The 16,850-nt window shown below is 42.3% G+C and overlaps 1 protein-coding gene across 6 annotated transcripts in view; it reads left to right on the forward strand.

The window, feature by feature from the left end:
- MACO1 (macoilin 1) overlaps positions 1-16,850 on the forward strand; it is a 71,707-nt gene that overhangs the window by 27,405 nt on the left and 27,452 nt on the right. For all 6 annotated transcript variants that reach the window (XM_056557073.1, XM_056557076.1, XM_056557077.1 and 3 more), the window contains 5 exons: positions 4,302-4,443; positions 5,889-6,015; positions 9,700-9,823; positions 10,830-11,008; positions 11,197-11,683. In XM_056557073.1, the coding sequence (XP_056413048.1) occupies positions 4,302-4,443; positions 5,889-6,015; positions 9,700-9,823; positions 10,830-11,008; positions 11,197-11,683 (1,059 nt within the window). The remainder of the gene's footprint in view (positions 1-4,301; positions 4,444-5,888; positions 6,016-9,699; positions 9,824-10,829; positions 11,009-11,196; positions 11,684-16,850) is intronic.

Below are 16,850 nucleotides of genomic sequence, written 5' to 3' on the forward strand. Positions count from 1 at the left end.
ACCTGAAAGCTGAACTCATTTATGCAGGATAAGTCATTAACTGCCGAGCCGAGAAGTTCGTGACAAATCGAATTTACTGTAAGTTCGCTCATCTCTACCTGGTACCTTGCTAGAAATAAAGACCCAAAAATGAAATGCACTATCAATCGCTGTTGCTTCTCTATCTCTCTGGTTCCTCCATGGGTTCTATTTAATAGCTTTCAGCAATGATGGGTAGAGATCAGTGAGACAACAGGGACGCTTCACCATGGAATCATCGGTGGATTAGTAAAGGTTTATGGAGGAGATTTATCAAAACCAGTGCAGAAAAAAGTTGACCAGTTGCCCATAGCAACCAATCAGATTGCCCAACGTTTTCTCTGCACACATGCTAAATCTCCCCGTGTGGTTTTGTTTTTGTTTTTCTGCAGATTCAGATAAAAAAATTCTCATTTTCGCTTCCACATGGAAATCTTTTGGGAGGATCTCTTAATTTTTTATTTACATTTTTTTCTGCCGTACTGATTCACATTTTGCAGATCACTTCCACCAAGTATGGGTGACATTAGATCTCATCTGCTGTGCCATGACTGTATTCTGCTGTGCAATTTTATTTATTTATTTTATCCACAAATATGCTGTACTTCTCCTGGCCTTAAACATTTGGCTGAACCCAGTCTTGTGTATGGTGGCCATGCTACAGGGAATAATCCACTGGCAAGGTATCTGATAGAGGCTTATTCCTATCCCCCTACTGACATGATCTTGCATGCCAAGTACACGGGTGAAATTGGATTTGTAGTCTGTGATGGCATTTGGCCCCTGTGGAAGCTATCAAACTGGAAATAGAAGAACCCCTGTTTGTGTTTGTGTGTTGTTTGATTTATTTATTTATTTTTTTTCTATTACAATTTACTTTAGGGCTCCTATGATATAGTTATATGCTCAGCCTTGGAAATTCTCAGATTATGAGACCATTCTGAAGGAGATGATATTTTATGGTGATATACATCAGATTTTCATTCCATCGCACTTATATGAACCTCCTGTCCCCCTTTATATTTGCCTTTCTAATGTTATAATGATTTGGAAAAATCAAATCTTCTGTTCCAGGACACAGAGGAAAAGTAAATACCCAAAGTATGTGGTTAATGTATCACTTACTCTTCTCGTGTTTCTTCATCATATTCTATTCAAAGTAGGGTGATTCTACCTTCCAGTGAGCAGAGAGATCTGTCTATAAGGGTGTATAAGTAAGAGGTAGGCTACATGAGAAGTGAGATATAACTACTGGAAAATAGACATGTGCAATACAACTGAATAGAGACTGATCGTTGTCATATGCAGGCACCATGGCTGGCAACATTCATGTCGTGTTGGCATCCCTCATTGTAGAATACTTTCCATGGATCTTTACTTTTGAAAAGAGTGAGGTTTAGCGGAATAGGTTGTGGTTTCTGATTTTATTAAAGGGGCAATATCCTCATGTTATGCAATAACCAGCAATGCTGTTTGTCATTTATGGTAACAGTGTAGCTATGCTGTTACATTGTTTGCACAACTCCGAATGTGTAAAACTGCTTGACAGGACCTGCATCTAGGGAACAATTGTGGCACACCCAGTGGTCATGCCATAAATGTCCTAGTAGGGAATCCTTCTTTCAACTTAAAGCCGTAAAATTAGTGCAAGTTGTGGCACAAATCTATACCTATTCTATGGCTCTGGCTTGGACAATGAATAGGCGTGTTATTTTAGTATATGTGACTCATTTTACTTCAGCAAACTTAAAGGGGTACTACAGGGAACTTATCAGACATCCGTTTGGACTCCCCTCAATCTCATGTACTCATCCTCCACTTGCTCCAGCCCCCACCTTCCAGTACAGGAGCAAGTTATGGTTTGCTCAGCCAGTCACCTACTGAGGTGGGACCTCGATGTGGTAGTTGAATGGCTGAGCAGGCCGTCACTGATTCTCATCCAGAAAGGTAGAGCTAAAGTGTACAGAGGACTGGTTAGTAGCCAGGGTCTCATACAGGAGATCTGCTGAATGGGCCCCCTGGCTACTTACCCAGTGATCAGTCCCTGCGTGATAAGCTATTTATCCCCTCAGTTCAGCTACCTGAAGTACCTCTTGAGATGGTGTTTCCCATGAGTGATCCTCAAGTACCCCAACAGAGCATGTCTTCAAGATTTTCTTAGCCTTTTACAGGGTATATAGTTGGGGTCAGTGCATCAGGTATCACCACAATTACATCACCTGCGAAAGACTAAGGAAATCCTGAAAATATGACCTGTTGTGGGTACTTGAGGACTGCGCTTGGGAAGCACTGTTCAGGTAGGGTTACACATGATGTATGCGTGGCATTTTTTACTGTGCAAAATTCACTGCACAGTGGGAAATCCACTGCATATTCTCTTGTTAGCTGACACTAGAGATGAGCGAACTTACAGTAAATTTGATTCGTCACAAACTTCTCGGCTCGGCAGTTGATGACTTTTCCTGCATAAATTAGTTCAGCTTTCAGGTGCTCCCGTGGTCTGGAAAAGGTGGATACAGTCCTAGGAGACTCTTTTCTAGGACTGTATCCACCTTTTCCAGCCCACCGGAGCACCGGAAAGCTGAACTAATTTATGCAGGATAAGCAAGCAACCGCCGAGCCGAGAAGTTCGTGACAAATTGAATTTACTGTAGGTTCGCTCATCTCTATCGGACACACAGGGCTACCTGGTGGCAGCCCTGTGTGCTCAGTGAGGTTTGCAGGTGGGGCTGCCGGTCTGTTACGTTGGTGTATGACCCCAACTCCAAACTGCATTGAACACACAGGGCTGCCGCTAGGTAGCTAACAGAAGAATATGCAGCGGATTTTGTGTTGCATGAAATACGCTATGTATACGTTGTGTGTAACACTACCCTTCAAGTTGATCTGTGTCTACTGTTTTAACCCATATAAATCATCTGGCTTGATTTAAAATTAAGAATGAAGTATGAATTGGCAATCTTTTATAAGTTAAGTGGAATCTAAAGTTTGTAAGTTCTTAAAACCTCCAGGACAGACACGTATGATTTCAGCATTGCCTTTTATGTTACTACCTTATCTGTCCCCTAGAGAGGTGACAATTCCCTTTTTTGTTAGTGTTAACATTTGTCCTGTATTAGTCAGCCGTAGGGCTGGGCGGTATACCGGTTCATACCGAATTTTTTATTTATTTTTTGCTCACAATATGAATTTTGCCCATACCGCAATACCGGTTGGGCCCCTCGAATGAGTGAATTATCCGCTGCAGCGTGCTGTCCCTACATCGGGGAACTAATCATATTTGACCCGCGAGCGCTATTCTTTCCCCCCCCATATGAATTATCAGCTGCGCTGTCCCCACATCTGTTCCCACATCATGTCACCCGCGTGTGCTCCTCTGCTCATCCTCATACGAGTTGCGTGCCGCTGGCACTAGAAATCTGTACTAAAAGTAACGCTGCAAAAATAAACAAAACAAACTTTAACTTTCCTTCCGACGTGGTCCCTCCTCATGGACCTTCCGCATGGTCCCTCCGCTGCGGTCCTGGGGATGGGAACATCACAGAGCCGTCAGCCTATCACTGGCCGCAGCGATGTCCCGCCTCGGCCGCTGATGGGCTGAGCCCACTGTCATGTAAGGAGCATACATGACAGCGCACTCAGCCTATCACCGGCCACATTGATGTCCCGCCCCGGCCGATGGTAGGCTGTCGGCTCTGTGACTTTCCCGTCCCAAGGAAACCGCAAGAGGGCCACAGCGCAGGACAGTGAAGACGGTAGCAGAGCAACGTTATTTGTAGTACAGATTTCTAGCTCCGGCGGCCCGCTACTCATAGGAGGATGAGCAGAGGAGCACACACGGGTGACGTGATGTGGGGACAGCGCCCAGGTCACATGGGGGGGGATACCATCAAATACCGTGGAACCGCCATCACTTAAAAAAAAAAATACTTTGATACACGTTTTTGCTCATACCGCCCAGCCCTAGTCGGCCGTACTGATCTGTACATAAGCCAGAGTTTTTGAAGCAAACTGTCTACAGGTTTACGTCTGATATAACTGTTGGGGTATGTTCACATGTACTATATTTTCTGTGGATTTTATTCTGTGTAGTAATGGTTAAAAAAAAATTCACTCCTTACAGCAATGTTGGTTTACAGTTGCTGCTTTTCTAAAGCATTGATGCCTTTTTTATTTATGGTACGCGCTGTACCTTGCATGCACCTTAAATTTTGCAGCTGGTACACATTGGCCCTTATTTTCTATTCATCAAATGGTAATTGATCTGTTTCTTGTCCTTGCAGTACCTTCCTGTATCTGAAGTTCCTTGTGGTCTGGGCCCTTGTGTTGCTGGCGGACTTTGTGCTGGAGTTTCGATTTGAATACCTGTGGCCATTCTGGCTGTTCATCAGAAGTGTGTATGATTCCTTCAGATACCAAGGCTTGGTACGTATGTTAGCGTTTGTCTAAAGGCACCTTCAATAACTGTATTACGCTTGTCCTTGGGGTACATTCGAACATTGCAGCTGCCACATGTAGAGGAAACTGTTGGCATCTGGTGGCCAGTGGCTCTGTGATATTGCCATGCAGGTGTAGTGTTGCCCTCCTCTGGCTGGCACAACGTATTAGCACACCTGTATACACCTATTAGTAGTGGGTGTGGATAATACAAGACAAACCACATCATTTCTACTGACCATGTAGTGCGTATTTATTACTTATTTCTGTTTTTGTTACCATGGCATCAACTTTACCAGTTTTTATAGGAGTAATGTAATGTGGTAGCAGACTCATGTGGTTCGCTGTTTCATAAGGGTTTCCAGTATTTTTTAGCGGCATAAAATTCCTCAAACCTGACTAACCCCTTTTATGTGCCAGCTTTTCCTGGCAGGGTTTGTTGGTATCCATTTAAAGAGTGACCTGCTACAGCTGTCATGACTCTTGTACAGCCATGATGCTAGTGTGAACAGAACATTTACCTACCTTCAAAGTGTTGCATTGACGTCAGTTTTAAAGGATTTCTCTTAAAAGGGCTATCTAAGTGTGTGTGTGTGTGTTTTCATTATGGGTTCCAAATGCATAAAAAAAAAAATAATTTAGATACAAGAAAATACAGCACCAAATAAAAATGAGGCATAAGTACCAGGATATTTCTACGAGTATAAGGTGCTGAGGGTCTAGCTAGTGGTAATACATTATAGCTTTGTACAAAACGGAGGACTAGAACAATTGCTACTGATAAAAATAAAATATATACTTTTATTAATCAATCTACTAAAAAAAAAATACATACATATGAAAATGTTGTTATAGTAGTGTAAAAAATAAGATCGGTGTTTAGACTTATAAATCCAGAAAGATGGGACAGGTACACTAATGATTTTCTGTCACCAGACAGTAAGGGATAGAAAATAAAGTGAGCAGCAATATATGGGTCTTGCTTGTATAATATGCCTATAGGGAGGAAAACTGGGCCTAAGCATTCACTAATAAGCAGCCTATAATGCTGACTGAAGGTACACCGCTCCCTATACAATTAACATGCCGTATACCATATGCTGCAACACTTAACATATGTTGGGACAGAACCCTATTATGGTTTTGTCCCTTGAGAAAGTCCATCAAGCAGACGAAATGTATGTCCGCTCTCACACTGATTCCTTGGTTCAGATGTCCACTCGAAAAAGATAACCAGGGTGCCGAAGGGATCCTGAATAGGGGGATCACCATGGAAATCGAGGTGGTAAATAACTGTTGGGCTGTTATCTTAATGTTTTTTTTTTTTTGTGTGTGTGTACTTATGTTAATACTGTTACTAAATGTTCTAAACTAGTTTATATTTTAGACATTTAACTTATTCTTCTTTTTTTTTTTTTTTTTTTCTCTTTCAGGCCTTCTCAGTATTTTTTGTGTGTGTAGCATTCACGTCAGATATAATATGTCTCCTATTTATACCAGTGCAATGGCTATTCTTTGCAGCTAGTACCTATGTTTGGGTACAGTATGTGTGGCACACAGGTAAGCTTGGTTTTGTTTATAGTGGCATAAATGTGTAATTTCTTTTATAAATGAAAGCTTCTTCCTTGGTCCAGCTACCAGTAGAATTGTATAGACCATGCAAAAAAAAAATTGTAGCAAAACTGTAGTATGCCTTTTTTGCGTACCCTTGTGTCTAGACCCATACCATAACAAACTGTTGCCTGTACTGCACACCCTGCTGTGTGAGATGCCTTTCTCCTACCTGTGTGAGAACTAAGCAGTCGACTCACTTGACAACTTTCAGCAATGTGAACTGTCCACAAGGCTGCTTGCTCAGCTAGTGGTGCAGATCTATGTATAGATAAGTTCATATGCAGCAGTATAAAGAAGTAAAGCAAACTCACCACTCTGTAGCAGCATTATTTATTCAAGTTAATTCAGCGGGTACAGTTGTGCAGGGCACCATTATAGGTGACAAGCACGCTTTGTCGAGCGTTGGCTAGACGAACCGTGCTTGTCATGTGAAATGGACCTGTCCCTTGGAGGCGCCCCTGTATGACTGTACCCGCTGAATATACTTTAATAGATAATGCTGCTACAGAGTGGTGCTTTACTTCTTTATACCACTACCTTTCTCCTACACTGAAGCACATATTTGTTCTTACCACTCTAGCTATAATGTCCTCCCTCTCTACCTGTTAAGATGATTCTTCTGCCATGTAACATGATGATGCAGCTGTCCACGCAGAGCCTTAATCTGATCGTATACTACTGGTTTTATACAAATGTTTTCTGAACAAACTTTACATTAGCTGTAAATGACAAGACCATATATTCCAGTGACAGATTTGTGGTTGATCTTGACCTGCTCTTGATTCCCGATATTGACAAGGTCTTCACCACAGAGCAACAAAAATAAAACGGAAACATGTCAGATCATCTTTTTTACAGATAACTCATGTGCTGACAGTCTGCCCACAAAAGCTAATTTGGTCCATTTGGTCTCACTATTAGAAGTTAGCTTCTGTCCTGTGGATGGGGATAACTCTGACCATGGTCTGTAGAACAGGAACCTAAGTTCCTGAGTATGGAGTGGTGGCGCGCATGCAGGACTGCATCTTCGTTCATTCTTTGACAGCTGGTGGCGATATCAGAATCCTGTACTACAGAATGGACCAGCAATGCAATTGTATGACACTCTCTCCCTTCTGATATGAGTAAGGGTCCCTGTCATCAGAGGTTGGGCCCCCTATGATAGTGTATATAAAATACACTATCTATTTCCCCCCACCCCCCCCATCCTGTGGAAAGAGGAGAAGTGTTAATTGTTAAATTACCGTCACTGCAACACAGAGAAGATGGTTTGTTTGCATCTAGTAAAAAGGACTTTTCCAGCTGCCTAAACGCTTCTAAAATGTCACCTAATGATGATATAATAAACCTACTTTGTAGAGGGAATTCCTTGTTGTGCGATCATACTCTACTGTAAGAAAAGGTGAAAACCTCTTTTATAGCACTAGGAGATATACAACATATCCAGAACTCTCCTAACATACTGTGTACGCTAAACAAATATTCAAAGGCTTGTCACTACCCGTTTTATAAAAGGTTGAGATGTGATACACTTCCTCTAATGTCCCTTTTTTATCACTCATAAAAAAACTACCTTTTTCTTCTCTCTGATTCACAGAAATAATTTGAATGTTGCTATGTAAAGTTCTTGCAGTGGATAATGTAACAAACCTATTTGTGTACATGGAAATAGGACTTGTGATTTGAATGTCTACAGGAATGCTATCTGTCATATCAATTTCTTATTTACCATCTCCAAAGTGAACTAAAGCAATCTTTCTGATTCCACATAAGGAATAAAACTTGACATAACTGCAGTTTGAATATTGTAGTTTGCCTAAATGGGATTGTCTAGGCAAAAGTTTCTTATAAAAACCTTTTTTTTTTTTAAATTCTTTTTACCTTACAACCGGTGTCCATATTTTAATAGGAAACTGGTTTTCCTTGGGTGCTTTTTAAAGTAATATTTACTGTCAGTGTTAACCAGTGATGACCACATATATGCTTTATAAAGTGTTTTGGTGTGTACATATAAGAGTTAGCATGATAGATGTAATAACTAGCAATTCTTGTCCGTTGCAGGTTTAAGGGGTTTTCCAGGACTTTTATGTTGGTGGCACTTCTACAGAAAATGCCCTTAAAGGGGAACTCTGGTACATAAGTTTTATTCCCTATCCACCGGATAGGGGATAAGTGTCTGATCGCAGTAGTCCGACTGCTGGCGGGGCCCCCACAATCTCCTTGCAGCTTTCTTCATGCACTGAGTGACCTCCACTCTGCACACGGATCACTGTTGACCATGGCATAAAGCGGTGGCTGACACGCCTCCTCCATGTATCGCTATGGTAGAGGAGGCGATACAGTGCTCATGTATCTTTGGCTTTCCCTACAGCTACATAGAGGGGGTTGCCGCCTTTTTTTGTGCGGTGGTCAACAGTAATTCTTGCATGGAACAGAGTCTGCTCCGTGTATGAGAAGAGTCGGGGTGCCGGGCAGGAGATTGCAGGGATCGGACCCCCTGCTATCAGACACTTATCCCCTATGTACCAGAGTTCCCCTTTAATCACTAGTAAGGATTCTGACTGGACTCCTAAATCCAGAATAAGCAGGAGTTAAAACGAATAAATTGCAAGATCTACTAAATAGTTTCCCAGAAAACATCAGTCTATTCAGTGTATTGCCCTATAATATGCTAACTGCATCTCATGCCGCAGAATCCCTCTAAGTAAGCTGATTATATAATATTTTAGGCTGTATTGTAAATCGAATTAGCCAGTCTACCTACAAAGAAAACATTTAGAACTTTAACAAGAAAATAAAAAATCTGACATTGTCATACATTTCTCTTGTCCAAATGTAACTTACAAATGATATGTGGCTTTTAGATGAGAATTGGAGCTGAATTTAGAGAGAACCTGTTTTACATTAGTGGCAGACCAGAAAATAAATGACCTTGAATTGTTTGGTTTGTTTTTGTCTTGAAAGATTCAGTAAAATTTTTTTTTTTTCTTTGTTTCTGAAAGTTTGAATTGCATATATAGATAGTGTCAAGTGATAGAGGCGCACAGAAAGTATCACTCTATATTAAAGCTAGCAAAAATATACAAAGTAGTAATGCTGTGTAAAGCATCCACCCTCTTCAGTGTTACTTGAAACCCAGGCAACATTAAAGGCTTTTCAGTGTCTCTGTCAGAGGCCTCCTTTATTTTGAGAATTATTGGTGGTCTGATATTTTATTTTTATTTTTTTACCTTACAAATGTCAGTCACATTTTGAGAAAAGGCAGTGCAGTAAGTTTTCAGGGGGAAAAAAAACATATCCTACTGGGGAAGAGGTAAAATATGAAAAAAATGCATAGAAAGCCTTGGTCCCCTGCAGTTTCTGATCGCCTCTATTAGGTCCTCCGATCTTCTGTCGTCTTCCTGTCGGCTCAGCCAATCACTGGCTGCATTGAGGTCCAGTGTAGGCCAGTGATTGCTTGAAGTGCTTATTTCAGTAGCAGGAAGAAGACAGAAGAGCGGGGGGACCGGACGGAGGTAAGCATGCCTTTTATTTATGTATTTTTCCCATTTTACTGTTCAACAGCATAGGATTTTTTGTTTATTATATTATAAAAATGTTATTAATAGCATATGTCTTCCTTTTCTGCAGAAAGAGGCGTCTGTCTACCTACAGTCTCGCTGTGGATACTCTTTGTGTATATCGAAGCAGCAATTAGGTTTAAAGATCTGAAGAATTTTCATGTAGATCTATGTCGTCCATTTGCTGCACACTGGTAAATTTTATATAGTTCTATCCATTTTGTTTTTTGTTTTTCCTGGTATGTTGTATAGAGATCTCCATTCTATATGCTCATTACTCTCTAAAGGTGTATTCACACATACAGTATCCTTTGCCTATTTGATGCTGTCGCTTTTTAAGCTGCTGAAATCTACGTCTTCTAATTCTCTCACATCAAATATGTGCAGAATACTGTATATGTGAATACATCCTTAGAAGATCTCTAAGAATACCTACTGTAAGTACCAGCTTAATTTACAAATAAATGCTTTTTAATAAATATGTATTGGCTATAAAATTAGTTTCTTGTGCACCAGTAAAGGGTGTTTATATAACTATCAAGATAACATGGGACGGCACCACACCTGTCCTTAAAGGGGTACTCTGCTGCTCAGCGTTTGGAACAAACTGTTCCAAACGCTGGAGCCGGCGTCGGGAGCTTTTGACGTCATAGCGCTGCCCCCTCATGATGTCACGCCCCACCCCCTCAATGCAAGTCTATTGGAGGGGGTGTGACAGCTGTCATGCCCCCTCTTATAGACTTACGTTGAGGGGGCAGGGCGTGATGTCAAGAGGGGGTGGGGCTATGATGTCACTGGCTCCCGGCTCCAGCGTTCGGATCAGTTTGTTCCAAACGCTGAGCAGCGGAGTACCCCTTTAAGTTGTGTGTAGTATAACAACTTGGCTCCATTGACTTCTGTGGAAGTGAACTGCAAAACCACACACAAACTGGGGACTTAAGTATTGCTCTTGCTGGGGGAACAAAGCAGCTAAAGCTCCTGTACAGCAGTTATTGTGAAGTGTGTATTTGTATTAGGCTAGTGTTCTGTTTTGTTTGGTTTTCTTCTTTTTCTTTTCTTTTATCTGTAAGAAACTGATGGCAGAAAAAGACCACACTGTCCATCTAGTATGTTTTCTATGTTTCTATCTTAGAACTGCTGTGTTTGTTCAGTTTATATATGTATCTCAGTCTTGTGTTTTTTGTTTTTGCCTTTGCACAGTATTGGATATCCTGTAGTCACTTTAGGCTTTGGGTTTAAAAGCTATGTCAGTTATAAAATGCGGTTAAGAAAACAGAAAGAAGTACAGAAGGAGAATGAGTTTTATATGCAGCTCCTACAGCAGGCACTACCCCCAGAACAGCAAATGTTACAGAGGCAAGAAAGGGAAGCAGAAGAAGGTAGGTACTTGGTATAACTTGCTGCAGTAATGTGTGGTTTGTCGACCTTTACCTGTAAAAGTGCCCTGAGTAATGTTGGTTTTGTCTGAGCCATTTGCTCTGCTCTACACATGGGTATGGTGCTTCATGGTGGTGATATACACGATCAGAATAGATCAAAGTTATAACTTTTCTTTTTTATACTACAGCCGCCAAGGGTTTATCTGAAATGGATTCTTCAATACTGTTACAGCACAATGGACTCTCATCGAATAAAAAAATTTCCAGCACGTTACCAGAGCTGGAATATAAAGAAAAGGGCAAAGACAAGGATGTGAAAAGACACAATTTAGGGATAAACAACAATATCCTTCAGCCCACAGACTCTAAAGTTCAAGAGATTGAATATATGGAGAATCATATCAACAGTAAACGACTAAATAATGACTTGGGGAGTACAGAGAACCTCTTAAAGGAGGACATGTGCACTAGTTCCTCTAAGAACTACAAGAACACCACAGGGACTGCAAATTCATCTCCTCGGAGCCACAGCTCATCGAATGGGACTATCCCTTCTGCAACATCCAGCAAAAATGACAAGAAGAAATGCACTAGTAAAAGTCCAAGCATGCACAAAGATCCAACAGAAAACTGTATTCCAAACAACCAGCTTAGTAAGCCAGACACATTAGTGAGGTAAGTAATGGCAGTGCATCGAACTCTGTATATGGTTAATTCACAAGCACTGAAGCAGATAAGAGCAGCACTTGTTTTGTTACATACAGGATGCACTTTATTTACCAAGAATACGTAACAAATGAGTTTACAAATACAGTGGTCCCCAAAGTTTCATCGTTTGTCCTATAACCAGTTTATATTGTAAGTGAACACCAATGTGACAGTAATTCATTCTGAAGCCCCCAAACTGTCAATCCCAAAAAAACAGAAAACAGTGAAGTTAAAAGAAAAAGCTGATAACTTAAATGGATAAATAACGTTCTAGCATATAAGTCAGAAAGAGCTGCTGAAAGCTGTAAATCACTGTATACGAAGACGACAGGAGCTTTTTTGGGGTCCTGTACAGTACACACAAATGGGGAGTTATTAAAACCTGTGCAGAGAAAAGGCTGACCAGATGCCCATAGCAACCAATCAGATTCCTTTTTTTTTTTTTTTTTTTTTTTTAATGAAAGATCTAATTGGTTGCTTTGGGCAACTGCTCCGCTTTACATTTACACAGGTTTTTGATAATCTCCCAGAGTGTCCCAGAAAAAAATGGAGTGGACTTCATCAGGTCTCCACAGGAGCAACTCATCCTGGCACAGGTAAAGGACAGTACCATACCGTAATATAGAGTGGCTCTAGCAACCAATTAGATGGCTTCTTTATTTTAAAGAGGCCTGTGAAAAATGAAAATAGCGATCTGATTGCTATGGACAACTGCACTATTCTTCCTCTTTACAGGTTTTGATAAATCTCCCCCTTTTATCTTTTCATGTGACAACCCTCTGCTACAATGTAAAGTAGTTAGTGTACAGCCTGTTTAATAGTGTGTAATGTTGTGTCAAAATAACTCAGCGCACAGCCATTACTTTCTAAACTTGGCAAAAAAAAGGGAGTAGACTCCTAAGTGGAAATGTCCAGATTGGGCCCAAAGTCAGTATTTTGAGTGACACACTGCCTTAAGCCTCTTGGGCAGGGAGTTAATCAGAGGTTCACAGGTTGCCACTGGAGTCCCCTTCCACTCCTCCATGACAACATCCCAGAGCTGGTGGATGTCAAAGACCTTACACTCCCCTACCTTCTGTTTGAGGTTGCCCCACAAATGCTAAATAGAGTTTAGGTCTGGGGACACGCTTGGGCAGTCCATCACCTTTACCCTCAGCATCTTAGGCAAGGCAGTGGTCATTGCGGAGGTGTGTGTGGGGCCGGTATTATGCTGGAATACTGCCCTGTAGCTCAATATCCAAAAGAAGGGGATCGTACTGTTTCAGTATGTCACAGTACATGTTGGCATTCATGGTTCCCTCAATGAACTGTAGCTCCCCAGTGGCAGCAGCCCTTATGCAGCCCCAGACCATGAAACTCCCATTGCAGTGCTTGACTGTAGACAAGAAACTCTTGTCTTTGTTCTCCTTACTGGTTGCCTCCACACATGTTTGACACCATCTAAACCTAAGAAGTTTATATTGTCCTCATCGGACCACAGGACATTGTTCCAGCAATCCATATCCTTAGTCTGCTGGGCTTCAGCAAACTGTCTGCAGGTTTTGAGTGTCACCTTTTAGGCTTCCTTCTGGGACCACAGCCATGCAGACCAATTTCATGCAGTGATCAACAAACGGTCTAAGCAACAGACCCCTTTCAACTGCTGCAACAATGCTGGCAGCAGTCGTACGTCTATTTCCCAAAGACAACCTCTGGATATGAAGCAAAGCATATGCACTCAGCTTCTTTGGTTGACCATGGCATGGCCTGTTCTCAGTGGAACCAGTCCTGTGAAACCACTGTATGGTGCTTGCCATGACGACACATGCCGGGGGGGATAAGCGAAGGGGCGGATGTGCTGGGACTTGTGTCAATCACACAGCAGTCCCAGTGGGGACATGCAGGGGATAGGCGTGGCGGCGGTGGGGCATTGTGAACTCCGGCCACGCCTATCCGACTGTGTGCGGCTTCCATCGAAACGTTTTTTTTGGGGGTAATAAGGGACGGCAGACAGAAGGTAAAAACACTGCCTAATACACAATCTGCACAGTACAGAGGCTGTGTGTAGGTTATATGGCCCTGATTTGATGACAGTTGTGCTTTTTTAAATACTGTTATACAGTGATTCCTCAACTTACAATGGCCTCAACATACAATATTTTCTACATACAATGGTCTTTTCTGGACCATTGTTACTTGAAACCAGACTCAACAGTCAATGCTAAAAACAGTCCAGATCTGTGAAACTTGTCAATGACTGGAAGAATCGACCAATCAGAATGGGCATTTCACTGGTAAAACCCCTGTGTTCCTAAAGTCCATGCACTGGCTGTCTGGGAGCACCCCTACAGTACAGTGAGTTACTACATGTTATGTACTACTCTTTACCTGTGCCAGGGATAACTGCTCAAGGTAGGGGTGGCTTAATTTTACATTTTTTTGGGACCCTGAAGAAGCTCCTGTTCTCTACAGACAGTGATTTACAACTCCCAGCAGATCTTTTATATGCAAGGATTTGCTTTATCTGTATTAGTTATCAACCTATTTTTCTTTAATCCTCACTTTTTCCTATTTTTGGATGACATTTTGGGGCTTCAGAACCAATTACCAGGTTTCCATAGAGTTATGGTCTAAACATAAAATGGTCTCAGCATACAATGATCGTCCTGTAGAGGCTGTTCACTCCCTACTATATTGTAGCAGAGTGTTATTTTATTATCTTTTCACGCGACAACACTGAATAAATATTTACAAAAATGTGTGGGGTGTACGCCCTTATGTGAGATAATGTAAGGCTGGTTCACATCATGTTTTAAGCAATACGGGACCGTATACAGCTGGGGGGAGCAAAAACCGGGCGCTCCTGTATCCCAGCTGTATCCGGCCTTTATGTAAGGCATTTCAATGAGCCGACCGGAGTGAAATGCTGACTCCGGTCGGCTCATTTTGGCCTCATATGCGGTTTTCTCACCGTACCTAAAACCGTGGTACACAGTCCAGTTCTTTTTTTTTTTTTTTTGTTTTTTTAAAAGGTGCAAAAATAATATGCATATGTTAAAAGAAATGCAAATTCATTCCACCTCTTCCTTTCCTTAGAAAAATGACTTCCTCCAGCAAGTTCTAAGGGAGATTTTTAATTTGTGCAAAATTTCAGTCTGTGTGCCGTTTTGATAAATTTGGTGCACAGAAGTCAAAAACACAGCGAAAAAAAGGTTGTGAAGTGGCTGCACACAGACATATTGATAAATCTCCCCCGAAGTCTTGAGTATTATCTCCTACAGATCACCACTTAAATGGTCTTTACCTTGACTTAAAATAGTTCTTGTTTATTGGTTTGCTCCTCTGAGCCATGGTATTTCCTCTGTAGCTAATAAGATTCAATGCGTTTAAGGAACTCATCTTAACCCCTTCCCGACCTATGACATACCTGTACGTCATGAGTGGGAAGGTGTTCCCGACCCATGACATACAGGTACGTCATGAACATTTTTGCCGCTACTCGCGGCATCCCGCAGCGCCCGGTAAGATGGTGGCTATCACTGATAGCCAGCCATCTTACCATGCGACCACGGGGGGTTTCATTCCTGACTAGTCAAATCTGACTAGCTGATAGCAGTGTTTCGCTATGAGAATACTTAGCAGCGCGGTGTGTGAGTCCTGATCACGGGGATCGGGACACACACCGCTCTAAGTGTCACTTACCCGTCCCCCGGCGTCACTTACCCGGCCATGCGGTGTCCCGAGCGGTCCCGGCGGTGGTGCGTCCCGGAGGTGAGTTTCCGGGAGCAGTGCGGCATCTTCATTGGCAGCAGTGAGATCGCCGTAAAGCTATCTCACCGCTGCCTCTGAGAGTTTCAAAACTGCAACTCCAAGCATACAGCCTTTGGCTTTCTGTGCATGATGGGAGTTGCAGTTTTGCAACATCTGGAGGTCCACAGTTTGGAGACCACTGTATAATGGTCTCCAATCTGTGCTCTTCCAGATGTTGCAAAACTGCAAATCTCAGCATGCTCAGTCTGTCCAGGTATGCTGGGAGTTGTAGTTCTGTAACATCTGGAAGAGCACAGATTGGAGACCATTATACAGTGGTCTCCAAACTGTAGACCTCCAGATGTTGCAAAACTACAACTCCCAGCATACCAGACTGCCCAAGCATGCTGGAAGTTGTAGTTCGGCAACATCTGATCCTTCAGATATTGCCGAACTACAACTTCCAGCATGCCTGGGCATGCTGGGAGTTGTAGTTTTGCAACAACTGGAGGCACACTAGTTGGGAAACATTGTCCGTTTCCTACCTCAGTGCCTCCAGCTGTTGCAATTGTTGCAAAACTATAACTCCCACCATGCACTGACAGACCATGCATGCTGGGAGTTGTAGTTTTGCAATAGCTGGAGGCACACTGGTTTGGAAACACTAAGTTTGGTTGCAAAACACTTGAAAGTTTATTACTTAACTTAGTGTTTCCAAACCAGTGTGCCTCCAGCTGTTGCAAAACTACAACTCCCAGCATGCACGGACTGCCTAAGGGCATGCTGGGAGTTGTAGTTTTGCAACAGCTGGATGTTTGCCCCCTCCCCCAATGTGAATGTACACTCACATGGGCGGAGGTTTACAGTGAGTGCTGCAAGTTTGAGATGGCGCAAATTTTGCGCTGCAGCTCAAACTCCCAGCGGCAAACTTGCTGTGAACCTCTGGCCATGTGACTGTACCCTAAAAACACTACATATAAACATACCCCTACACAGCCCCCCTCCCCCAAAAAAAAGAAAAACGTCTGGTACGCTACTGTTTCCAAAACGGAGCCTCCAGCTGTTGCAAAACAACTCCCAGTATTGCCGGACAGCCATTGACTGTCCAGGCATGCTGGGAGTTTTGCAAAAGCTGGAGGCACCCTGTTTGGGAATCATTGGCATAGAATACCCCTATGTCCACCCCTATGCAAATCCCAAATCCCTCAAATGTGCATGGCGCTCTCTCACTTTGGAGCCCTGTCGTATTTCAGGGCAACAGTTTTGGGACATGTGGGGTATCACCGTACTCGGGAGAAATTGCCTTACAAATTTTGGGGGGCTTTTTCTTCTTTAACCCCTTATGAAAAGGTGAAGTTGGGGTCTACACCAGCATGTTAGTGTATAAAAATTACATTTTTTACAC

The sequence above is a fragment of the Hyla sarda genome, chromosome 2, assembly GCF_029499605.1.
Source record: "Hyla sarda isolate aHylSar1 chromosome 2, aHylSar1.hap1, whole genome shotgun sequence".
Lineage (NCBI taxonomy): Eukaryota > Metazoa > Chordata > Amphibia > Anura > Hylidae > Hyla > Hyla sarda.